Here is a 12,652-nt window from a genome sequence, read left to right on the forward strand (position 1 = left end):
GGGGGGGGGGGGGGGGGGAGTGTGTGTTTGTGTATGTGCGTGCATGAGTGTGTGCCTGCATTGCAAGCCAACAAAGTTAATGACCATATTTCATTTCTTGATGAATCATTGGGATCATGATATATGCCTATTTCTCATTGTCCTACAAAAAGATTTTCAGATAGTATGTTTTCGCTTTACACAGTTGTGTTTTACATAAATGTTTTGATTTTTTTTATCGTCTCAAAATTGATATTTCACATTTCAAACACACTTGACTTAGTTTCAGGCTGATGTCACGTCACATTGTCACCCTGCCTGTCTGCACAAAGGTGGTAAAACCTCCAGACAGGACGAGGCTTTACATGAGGATGTGTGTCATCAGACCTCAGCAGATGGACACACGTAGACACATTAGGATGCTGTAGCTCCCTCAGAGGCATTAATGTCCTCTCTCTGTCTGTCTTTCTCTCTCTAATATTTCTCACTTTTTTTTTTTCCCATTTCGCCTCCTCATGCCCACGAGGAAGTAAAGTTTGTCAGCTTCAATATCAGGGAGAGCCTCAATATCCCCAAATCTTTGATTTTGTCCTCACTATCTGGCGCTCTGCTGTGAGAGAAATGTGAGGTGGGAACTAGCAAAATTGATTTCACCTGGCCCAAAAAACAAAAACACAAACCACTGTAGGTAAAATGTAATGAATATATTCCTCTTTTATATTCCTCTGCGTCTTTTACATGTATATGCAGTGTTCTCAGTTAGTTTCAATCCACTATGGCAGATCAGATAGTCAGTGAGCCAAGCCTTTTTTTGTATTTTTAACAGGCTTCGCTATATAAATACTGTAATATAAACCAACAGCAGTTATAATTTGAATTAATTCACATGTTGATGAAAGCCACAGTCCAGAGGATCCTTCAACTTTGCATTTTCACACGTTATATGTCACATTACACTGTTATCAAGTCTGAGTTAGCAACAATTTGAATCCACAGAGTCAAAGTATTTAAATGTCTTTTGCAATTTATATAATTGTGTGTGAGTGAAAGACATGAGACAAACTTTATCAAGGCTGGTCTTTGCACAGTCGTGTAGAGCGTGGAATGAATTTGCAAAACCCAATGAGACTGTAGTTTGCTCTGTCACGCTGCTGATGACACAGACTTTCTCTTCACCGACAAGTGGCTTTCCAAAGATGAACAAAATTGAAACCTCTCTGTGCAAAGTATACACAACAGTACAAAGCTCTGTCATTACTGTTGCCTCTCTTTCAGCTCCACAACTGCTGAAACTTTTGTTGCTTCAAAGTTTGTTGTAGTTTAGAAAACTAACCTTCAGATAAATGCTCATTAAGTTTGTGAATAGAAGAAAGTTAAATTCTGCAAACATCAGCTCTGAAGCTCACACTGCTTATTTAATTAAGCAGCACAAGGCTTTAGCCACATGTGTAGTCACCACAACCCACATCATTAATTTGGATCATTTGGAGTAGAAGCGAGGGGAGCTTGTCCAGCCTTCCTGCAGACCCTGAAGAGAGCTTGTCTTTGTATTATTATTGTCTTATTGTGACTTATGGCCAAAACCTACAGCAGCTTAAAGTCCATGTTTATATTTTAAAACATCACTCATCACAAATGCTTTTACTTTTGATGCAGTGTTGATCATAGGAGAAAAGTGACTTGTCTATTAGAGCGGTGGCAGTCATCATGATATAGTGATGATCAGGTTCAGTCCTCTGGAGATCAGAGAGTGTGTGTGTGTGTGTGTGTGTGTGTGTGTGTGTGTGTGTGTGTGTGTGTGTGTGTATGTTGAGAACTGAGAAGTACACACACACACATACACACACATACCATGGCCGACTGTTGATGCTGCTTTGAATTTGCTTTGTCTCCTATGAGATGTATTGTGGGCTGTCAGTCATGTGTACAGGGTGGAATTCCCTGCCAAGGCCTCCACTGGCTCTGCTATAAGGAGATAGGACGAAAACACACTAACACAGTGTCCCTCACACACACACACACAAACACACACAAAACAGAGACACTCCGATACACTGCTCTGCATAATACCCTTTTTCCAGCCTCCCCATGTTGTGAAATGGCTTTGCTCCAGCCGTGGCCACATTTCCTAGCAAGTCTACACACACACACACACACACACACAGACACACACACACAAACACACACACAGCGCTCAGCAGATGCTAAGCCAGGATCCCAGCCTGCAACGTAACCCTGCTTGATCCTCCATCATACACACAGACACACACAAACTCTCAGACCCACTCCACCCTGCTGAGTGGCCGGGTGCAAGTCATCCACCTCTTGCCTTCTGACAGGGAGCAGCAGTCTGTCAAACACATCAAACCAAGGCTGGATTAAAGGTCCAATCCCCTCAAAAATCCTGTTCTGCCTAGCCCAGTGGACGAGGTTCAGAGAACCGGGCGCCAGTGGACTGATTTTAAAATGGCTTCCCCAGCTGGATTCATCTCAAAGTAATGCTGTAACACTGCTGCTCCTGTGGGGCAGTCGGTGCCCTTTTAGTTTGTCTCTCATTTGATTGGTGGATATCAACAAAAAAGAAATGACATTACCATAAAGTTAACTTAAACACAGCTCTGCTTTCTTGCTGCTGTTTGTTGGCCTTTAGGTTTAGTTGGTCAGATCCAGTAGCTGTGATAACTTCACCCCCTCACACTGCATTTCTCTGTGAGCATACAGACAGCAGGACTGCCAAGAAGGCTCGAGTATAGGTTTCATTTTTGATTTAATTCAAGCCTTACACACAGGTATAATGCTTGTTTCTTTAGCTGTCCTAATTTCAGTCAAAGTCCACGTACTTACTGCATCTTGGTTCTTAGTGTCGTACCTGCCTTTTTGTTTTGGGCTCACTCTCCATGTTACTGTCCTTTTTTTCACCCCACTGCTTATCCTCAGCTCTCCTCATGAGCATCCCTCTGTGACTTGGATCAGAGTTTGTTACATTGTTTTTCTTGTACTGAGGGGTCTAAGGTTAGTTATTATTTACCTTATGTATTATTTACCATATTTAGTTTTGAGATTTGTGATTCGGGGTGAGTTAGGTTTACGTGTGCTTGTCCTGTGTAAAGAACTTGAAGGGCTACCTGTGATACAGGCTTATATCATTTCTTGAATATATTATATATCAAATATATAAATGAATAAATGTAAAGTTGTAAATGTAAGTTTTAAATTTTGCCTCTAGGTTCAGTTATGTTGTCAGCTCCCTGTTTGTTTTTGAAATTACTCTCTCCAGCTACTTGTGTCAACTCGACCAACCAATGCCACCATCCTCAGAGCCACGCCACTTACATGGATAAATTCTTTCTGATTTTATATCTTTCCGTCCTCACATCCTCCATCTGTGTCAGTGAACTTACCAGATTATGATTTAAAATCATGTGCATCGTGCGTCATACTGCAGAACACGGCTTTCTACTTTACTGTTCTGGTGCAGGTCTTCTGCCCACACCGCTCACACACATATGCACCTCTCAGTAAATGTCAGATACCCCAGGATTCATCCTGAATGTCTGTCAGAGGCAGGGGCTTTGTACTGCCCTGAACACGTCAATGTCCACGAAACTGTGCCCAGCTCTTCCTGTAAATGCTGGAAAGCCAATATTTCTGTCTTTCTCCCTCTCTCCGTCGCTATCTGCGGTGTGCGATTAAGGCAATTATGCTGCCTCTTCACAACCCCACAACCCAGCACTAAAAAGCTGGGAAAACAGATTACACCGAGCAGAGGCAAGCATGTGAAATTTAGAGAGATAAAGAGAGAGACAACTGATTAAAAGCTTTCTTTGGTAGAAGGTGGCAAAAGTCGATTGGTCTATTCAGCATTCAGACCGACTGCATGTACATAACAGCATTATGGACAGGCTTTTAGTGCGCTAACACCATACAATAGACACTACGGGCTTTACCTGAGTTAACTACTCACTTTCACCCATTAGTTTTTCATTTCTTAGCCATATGTGAGATGGTCCAGATGTAAAATGGCAGCTTTTAGAAAAGAAAGACTGGTCTGACCCAGGTACAGCTGAGGTGACAAAAAATAAAATGGAGAAATCTTTTTTTTACTGAACTGAGATTAGGCAGGGATTAAAGAAAATGGGGAGAGAGAGAGAGAGAAGCAAAACTGTTGTTGTGCTCCTCTCGGCCTGCAATACGCAGTCCATCCACATTAGTTCTGATCACTGGCTGCCTCTAGGCTTTCTCTCTCCTCTTCCATCTCTCTCTCCCTCTCCCTCTCCCTTCCTCTCTTTGTTTACCACGTAGAGGTTGATTTATGTCGGCTGCACTTGGCAGAGTTGGGTGGCGTGGGCGAGATATAGCAGCTGAAGGGGAGAGAGAGCGGGGGGAGACGAGCAGGAGGGAGGAGAAGAAGGGGAAAGCGAAATGAGTAAGGCCAAATCGAAGTGATGTATCAGGGGAGACGAGAGAGAGAGATGAGCAAGAGAGGAGGAAACAAGAGAGTAAGGGTTGGATGAGAATAGTAAGCAAGGATGGAGACGTTACAGGATGGACGAGGGAGGTTGGGTGAGGAAACAGGCAGAGGTGTTGGACTGGCCTGAGGTGTCTCACTCTGATTTGTATCTTTTATGATGCTTCTTCATGTCAGGACTCAAGGTCTCATGCTGCAGTCCCTCTGGCTCAGGCGCTCCTGTTGTGTGTTTCATTATGTTTTCGTGTCTCATCACTGACTGTCACGGTCAGGATGGGTTAGCTTAGAGCTGATAGCTTTACATTAGGTAAAACTTTAATGCTCTCTTTGCTAGAGCAGGGTTATTGCAGCTGCACTGTCATAAGATCAGTCAAGAGAACAGGGGTTATGTTTACAATTCAATCAGTTGAACTGAGCAGGAAGCAGTGAATGGAGATGTGCAAAGATTACAGGCTACAAAATATTGTGTATTCATGAGGCATAAAAGTAGAGATATGGACTTATAAAGATTCATTTTAAAAATGCATGTTCAAATGTGAAAAAGACAAGTGCAAGAGCAAGTGAAAATTAATATTTGTAAACTGCACTTTACATGAAATTTGAGGAAGAATAAAGTACTGATAACTGAAGATCTTTTTGTTTTGTATCCTTTTTTCTACATTGTGGACCAGAAAAAGAAAGAAAAGAGGTATTCAGAAAACTGCAACCAGGAGCAAAAAAAAAGTATTGGCACCACTTAGACAGCACCAGAAGAAAATCTTTACATCACACAAACCAGAGAGTTGAATTTAAAACAACCCTTTGTGTCCAGTTCAAATGTATTAATAAGTCAGTACCAAGACTAAGAGAGTACGGCCGCATGAGCACCTCCATGATGATGTTTAGCAGGTATAATGTTCGCCGTGTTCACCATCTTGTCTTAGCTTGCTCGCATGCTAAAGGTTTGCTTTCCTGAGGGAGACGTGTGTAGATGAACCAAATGTCAGTCCATCCAACAGTTGTCGACATATTTGTCTAAAAACCAAAAAAAGTAAACCTAATGGCGTTGCAAGAGAAAGAGTTCAGGAGATCACCAAACTCAGAACAATCCATCATCTGGAGACCATGAGCATCTGGACCAGATCCAAGCACAATCCAATACTTAATAGTAACTGAGATATTTCATTCTGAACCAAGGTGATACACCAACAGACTGACACTGTCAATCTGCTGCTATCATGGCAAAAAGTCAAAAGGAAAAACCGCTCTTTAAAAAAAAAAGAAAAATAGATGAGGCTCATTGGTTATCCTGATATGTTTACACTATGTGTAAAGAAGAATCCATCTTTTTAATGACACTAAAAATTGCATCTGTTCTCTCTCAACCTTCTTGCAGCCGGTCAGCTGAGCCAGTCAGCTCACTTCTCCCTGCAGCTGCCCTACACTGTTCTGGGCCTCGGACGCAGCGCCAACTTCCTGGACCACCTTTTTGTCGGCATCCCCCGGCAGCCTGGAGAGACGGTGAGGAAAAATGAGAGGGCTATATTACCTTGACAGCTCGCAGCACTCCTTTAGAAAATCTGCCGTCTGTTTGGTCTCACAGAATATTTGAAGCAGGTTCCTTTATAGAGTTATGTGCATGATACAGCAGCTGAGAAAAGGGAGAAAGGACACTCAGCTGAACCAACGTAAACCCCTTCAACACACTGGACGCAAATTTTATCAAAACTTGCCTCATAAAACGTATCTTAGAGCATTTACAGTGCCACTCATGTGCCAGCTGAAGTCATTTCTGAGCACCCTAACCTGTCCTGAATTTAACAGCACATGGCATGCGTGGCAGAATCACTGTCTATGCAGTAAGTCTGCGAAAAAAAAAAAGGCAGTTAGAGACAAGCAGAAAACAGCCTCGGGATGAAGATGTTAAGAAAACTTTCTAAGAAAAACATGAAATGAAGGATCAGTTCATGGTAAAAGAAATTTAAGCAGTTTTAAAGTCATAAGCGCAGAGCAAAATTGTTGTTTTTCTCCCACTGCTCAGGCTTTATTTCATAATAGGCTGGATGCTACACATTTCTTCCGAGGATTATGAGGCTCATTTGAAGGGTGTTGTGTGAAGATTCTTCAAATGTTCTTATCAAATTAGAAATGTTGAACAGAAACAGCAGTGTCTCCCTTCAAAAATATTTAACACTCAGTTGAGTTTCTTTTTTTCTTTTTTATTCAAGCACCAGATAATGCAACAAAATGTGTGATAACAGGTATTTATGTTAGTTGTCAAACAATGATGTGTTCAAAATATTTGCAGTAGGACGGAAGAATCCTGTAACCCACCTTTTTTTCTTTTCTTTTTTCTTATTTGTAAAACGAATGATCAAGATCTATTTGCATAACAAAAAAACTGTCAAGACCCACACAAAGCTCAACAGTTCTTAACTCTCCAATTTCCTATTGCAAGTCTTTGGTTTGCTGTTTATTTATGGACCCTGTGAATTCTCTTAAAGGCAGGCTCGTAGTGTTTTATTTCTGTTGCCAGAGTTTCACAGCTTCACTAATTTGAATTCTCACAATAAAACTCCTTTTTATAGACGAACCCTGCTGAATGAGGAGAAGTTGTTTCTCAGGTGTTGCAAGCATTATTTGATAGCCGTCACTTATTTTCTGCCCTCAACATTAGAAAACACTAAATAATTAGCAGGATAAACATGATGGCATGCTGACAGTTGCTTTACGGCAGATAAATTCCTCTTCCTGCTTATACTGTATTAAGTGATTGATGACATCACCTGGGGAGTTGATGCAGGTGCAGTGAGCTCCTGACTGGAACAGAAATACCAACATGCCCGTTTTTTTTTTTTTTTTTTACTTTCTCACTTCAAACACGTCTTTATTTAACAACCCTGTGCGAGTGGAGGATGTATGAATGACTCTGTGGATGCGGCCCACGTGCGCCTTCTGTCATTCTACAAGCTTGCGTTATATGAATATAGTAAATAATTGATTGGTTTTACAGTTTTAATCTATTCATCAGCCACATTTCTACACTACACTACCTCAAATGTCAGCTCTCTTCAGTTCAGCTCTCTCCCTCTCTCAGCATTCATCTCCATCTCTGTTTTCTCTCTCTCTCTCTCTCTCTCTCTCTCTCTCTCTCTCTCTCTCTCTCGCTCTCTCTCTCTCTTTCTCTCTCTCTCTCTCTTTCTCTCTCTCGCTCTCGCTCTCTCACACACGTTGCACTTGTCACACTGAATATTAGGCCCGACAGGGCCCTTTTTTCCCCTCCCGTGTGGTACCAAGGTCTTCGTCAAGCAGCTGATTAGAATTGCAGATCGGTCGGTCCGCGGCTCAGAAACTGTAGTGCACCAAGAACACTCATCTCAAACAAGCTGCTTTGTTGTCCCCCTTTCCACACACACTCCCTTTTTTTTTCTATGCAAAGAAATGTGATCTTTTTTTCCCCATTTTTCCTCCTCCTCGCCCATTCCTTCTACAAAGTGAATTAATGAGTGCCTCAAGATGCGGCCCATTATGCGGAGTAGATTTTTTTTTTTATCCACTGGGGCCGGGGAGTGGTGTAACTCCATCAGATCTACCTGTAATGAGGAGGAGAAGCTTTGGAAAGCTCTTTAGGAAAGAGAAGAAGGTTTAGAAATCCTGACCGCTACACCACCCTGCTCAGTAGGCAGGTTTGTCAAATCTCTTGATCTATCTCATTTCTGTTGTCTCTCTCTCTGGCTTTATTTCTGTCCCACTCCCATTCTCTCACTATCCTCCCCACTGTGCCCTTTACAATTTTCTCCTCCAAACTGAGAGTTCCTTCCTGCTGTTTCACAGGAGAGGTTTTGTAAAATCTACTTGGATATCTTCCATCTTCTGTCCAATCATTCCTCTCTTTTATTCACCCCCTCCCCGTCTTTGTCTCTGTTAGTCTCTATCCTACTGTTCACTTATCTTCCACCCAGGGGATTCCCTTTGCTGCTCAAAGTGGTTTACTTCACTAATCAGTCCCCTACTTGTCACTCTCACTCTCTCACTCACCCTCCATCTCTGTATCCATCTCCCTCGCTCACTCATAGTGTGCTACTTTCCCTGGCTTTGAACCAGAGTGTCTCTCTTTCTCTCTGAAGACTTGGGAACACTTTTCTCTTCCAAACAGCCAGATCGGATCTGCTCCCAGGCAGCGGTAGTGGAGGCTGACTCGTCTGCAGCTCTGCTCCCCCGCCGGTTGCCGCACCGACGGCAGCGCTTTCCAAGAGCTAAGCGACAATGGCTGGCGGCAACAATGTGCTCGTTATGTAAAAAGCAACGCCGTTCTCGCACGCTTATTCAAAATAGCTGTAAGATGTGGTTCCTCTCAATTGATGAAGAACAGAGAGCCATAATTAAAGAGCAGTGGAACCTCCACATGCCGCCAAATGCATAAGTGGAAATGTTAATTCCTCCCAGTTACAAGCATGATTAGAGCTCTTAATAAAAAGCATTGATATGATGCCCCCTCCTCTATTTACATCTCTTAACCTCTGTGAACTCTGAACCCCTAATGAGCCTGAGCACAGGCTTGGGTGAGGCTAAAACAAGACACGAGGCAAAATCAGACTCAGGAAAACTGGTGATGATGCTGAGGTTTTCCAGATATCACAGCACAATTGTATGCAGAGGTTGAATACAGTCTGTGTCTGTATCTATCATCATTGGATGCTGAGCCTCAAGGCGGCAAACTGCTAAAATTGAAACTTGAACTTGTGCAGAGTCAAACTGCTGTCAAACACAGCGCTGGGAGCGAATGTTTCTAAACTCACCACAGTTTAAATCCTGACGGTTAACTCTGTCTTAAGAGTCAAGGTCCTCTCAAGGTTTTTAATTTTAAGAGGAATGTGATGTAACAGGACACATGTGAAAACCATGAGCAGTTATGTGAGAGTGTTGACGGGGTGCAGGCGCATGTGTTCAGGGGTGGAGAGTGAGGGTTCACCCCTGAGCAGTGATGTCCCAATCCTGTTGCATGAGTTTGTGTTAGGAAGTCTCCTGTGCTTTTATCTTGGTTTCTGTGTTTATTTTCACCTTAGATGACGTTCCCACAGAATATGTTGTCTTTCACTTCTTATAACCTTTTTCCTTAGATGGGAGTTTTTGTGACGGTTCCTTTTTTTGCTCCAGTCACATGAAATCATACAATCAACTGAATCACATGTCCCTCTGTGTTCTTATTATGGGCAATAATCAAGTTAGTCATTTCTGGATAGTTAGAAAAAATTGTTGTGACAGTAATCAGCCTAAGTCACCTCAGAGTTTGTGTGTGTTTTCTTTTCATGTTAATTGCAAACACACACTCAGACTGTGGCTCCAGTTTCCTCCCATGAATTCCTCTTCAAAGCAGACGTCAGCGCTGCCATAATGAGTCAAGTTACAGGATGAGAAAAGACGATGTATATTTTATCAGGACAGAGACTGAGATAATAACTTGCTCCGCAGATGGCTGAACTCTCACACACAACTGCAGATACACTTCATCACACATGCAAATATACACGCTTGTATGCACACAGACATACACACACACACACACACACACACACACACTCCAGGAAAACTTTGTTGCTCCCCAAAGCGACAGTAATTTATTTCAAGTAGCAGGTTGTCTGTGGCGTAAAGGCACTGCTTAAAATAGCCGCTGCACGGCAGCTAAGGGAAACTATTACCCTGCCCCAGAGGACTTAACATACATATTGTGAAAGTGTGTTTGTATGTGTGTGTGTCTCTTATGGAAATCTGTGTTTTTTCCCTTCCTTTCCAGGACATAAGGAAGCAGGAGTGGACCGCCATCATCCCCAACTCTCAGCTCATCGTCATCCCCTTCCCTCACGACAAACCCCGCAGGTACAACACTTATCCTCAGAAATATTACACAGTGTAGATATGATGTCATATGTGCCCATTCTCCTTGTTCACGGCAGTGTAATTTTTTTCTGGGAGGACCCATTGACACTTGTTGCTATGGATACAACTGAACGCTTTAACCACCTCATCTGATGCCACATATTGAAGTTAATGTTGCCTGAGATCAATACAGTTTCTTTGGTGTGTCTTCACAAAACGATGCCCAGATGTGAGCGTGCAAATTCCCTCACACACACACACACACACACACACATACACACACGCACACACTCTCTCTCTCTCTCTCACTTCATAGCATGTGTTCTCATGTTATCACGACATGGCTCACATGCATCTCAAACGCCAGGAGGAGCTCCAGATGGCTTTTCAACACAGACAAACACACACATGCACCCTCCTCCATATAGCCACATAACACTCACCCAGCTCGCCAGACTTGCCACATTACAGACACACACCTACATATACACCACGAGTTGAAATGAGATCTTAACTAGGAAAAAAAAACGGGTGCATTGGTATTCTTCCTACATACACTATGAGTTAGCAGATTGTGAGGTGATAAATTTAATATATCAAAGAGGCTGATGCTGGAATTACATAAAAGTTCTTGGAAACCAGAGAGCGAGCAGAGCATCACTCTGTTCAACTGTGACAAGAAAGTAAAAGAGATCCATCCATCTATTCATTTATTTCAACTTAATTAGGACACAATCTCTGCTTATGTGTGCCATTTGGTAATTACATTGTTTTTTCGTCAAATAAAACTATGATGAAACATAAAACAACATATGGCAAGTCGTCATTTTTTCACACTGTCTCTCTCTCTCTCTCTCTCTCTCTCTCTCTCTCTCTCTTTAGTTGGAGCGCTAAACTGTATCTGACTCCTAGCAACAGCGTGCTGCTGACGGCCATTGCGCTGATCGGAGTGTGCGTCTTCATTCTTGTCATTATTGGCATCCTTCACTGGCAAGAGAAGGTCAGGACAGACAGACACACACACACACACACACACACACACACACACATACACAATGGTTCAGTTAATGCTGCCTCTTCCTGATGATTTACTGCTTTAGAGTTTGAGTTTGTGTGAGTGTATGTGTGTGTGTGTGAGAGAGCAGATTGGTCACAACCAGCAGCAGATGGGTCTTGCTGTCCCTGTCCTGTAGTCCTCTAGCCTCCCGCTGAGACACACATACATACTTTTTTATCTCTCTCTCTTCCTCTCTCTGCCTATCTCTCTCTGCCCGGGCCACAACCTGGAAGGACGTTCAACTGTAATTGCCTGCTTCTGTCCTTTCAGCATGGCAGATCTGCTGTTCATTACAGCAATATATATGTCCTCCAGGGAGTCACTGCATGTTTTCTCGTGTGTTTTGTGCGTCAGCTCCTCCTGATCCTGTTGTTGTTTGAGTTACACACACACACACACACACACACACACACACGGTACAGTCACAGTAAAATGTACACTGACACATACATTATTCAACACTGATTCTCACAAATTAACTTTTTTTTTTTTTTGTTCTTTGGATTGTTTTGTTTTTCATCTACACACACTGTGGTGATGCTGACTGCTGGGCTGAGTGGTGCCGTAAATTGCTGGCATTTTCTCCAAGCCATCTGCTGTGCGAGTATGTGCGCTTAATGGCTGTGTGTGTATATGTGTGTGTATGCCTGTGTGTGTGTATGCCTGTGTGTGTGTGTATATGTGTGTGTATGCCTGTGTGTGTGTGTGTTAATGGTTACATACACAAAAACAGTCTAATTGCCCTCTTTTTGAGAGACATGGACGAAGTATTAGCTTCATCTGAATCAACACTGCACATGAAAAAACATGGCTGGTGACTGAACCAAGTGTCTAGATACAGTAGATGAGGAGGTGTGTGGGGGTGAAGAATGTGGATTCATTTAAGAGGAAGAAAAAGGAAAATGCAAATTAAAAAAAAAACTGTGTAGGTTGGTAGTATACTTCACTTGAAACAAAATCTGGTATGTTCAGGGTCTGTAGTCACAAGGAAGCATCGATCACTGTTGTGTGTTTAGGCTGAGCTGTAAAAGTTTCAACACATTTCTGCCTCGTTCCCTACTCATGCAAGTTTCGAAAGGGGGAACTGGTTCTGGAAGTATTTTTTGCCACTCTGATTGTCCATTTGAATTATATTAAAGTTCCTCTCCAGACATGTTTTAAGCTATGTAAAAATACTCTGCCCTGAGTAATATTTTGTTTAACATTGTTTCCCACATAAAAAGTGTAATAAATGGGAAGCACATCTACTCTTATTTCCTCATTGAGAAATTCTGGATCAGACCTTGTGCCCC

The 12,652-nt window shown here is 42.5% G+C and overlaps 1 protein-coding gene across 1 annotated transcript in view; it reads left to right on the forward strand.

Moving 5' to 3' along the window:
* The window catches only part of itfg1 (integrin alpha FG-GAP repeat containing 1), a 145,723-nt gene that overhangs the window by 125,352 nt on the left and 7,719 nt on the right, over window positions 1-12,652 (forward strand). Inside the window, exons 15-17 of the mRNA XM_023429726.2 lie at window positions 5,823-5,947; window positions 10,221-10,303; window positions 11,186-11,303. Of these exons, the coding sequence (XP_023285494.1) occupies window positions 5,823-5,947; window positions 10,221-10,303; window positions 11,186-11,303 (326 nt within the window). The remainder of the gene's footprint in view (window positions 1-5,822; window positions 5,948-10,220; window positions 10,304-11,185; window positions 11,304-12,652) is intronic.

Source organism: Seriola lalandi, unplaced genomic scaffold, assembly GCF_002814215.2.
Source record: "Seriola lalandi dorsalis isolate HSWRI2012SDOR001 ecotype SW California unplaced genomic scaffold, Sedor1 jcf7180002054898, whole genome shotgun sequence".
Lineage (NCBI taxonomy): Eukaryota > Metazoa > Chordata > Actinopteri > Carangiformes > Carangidae > Seriola > Seriola lalandi.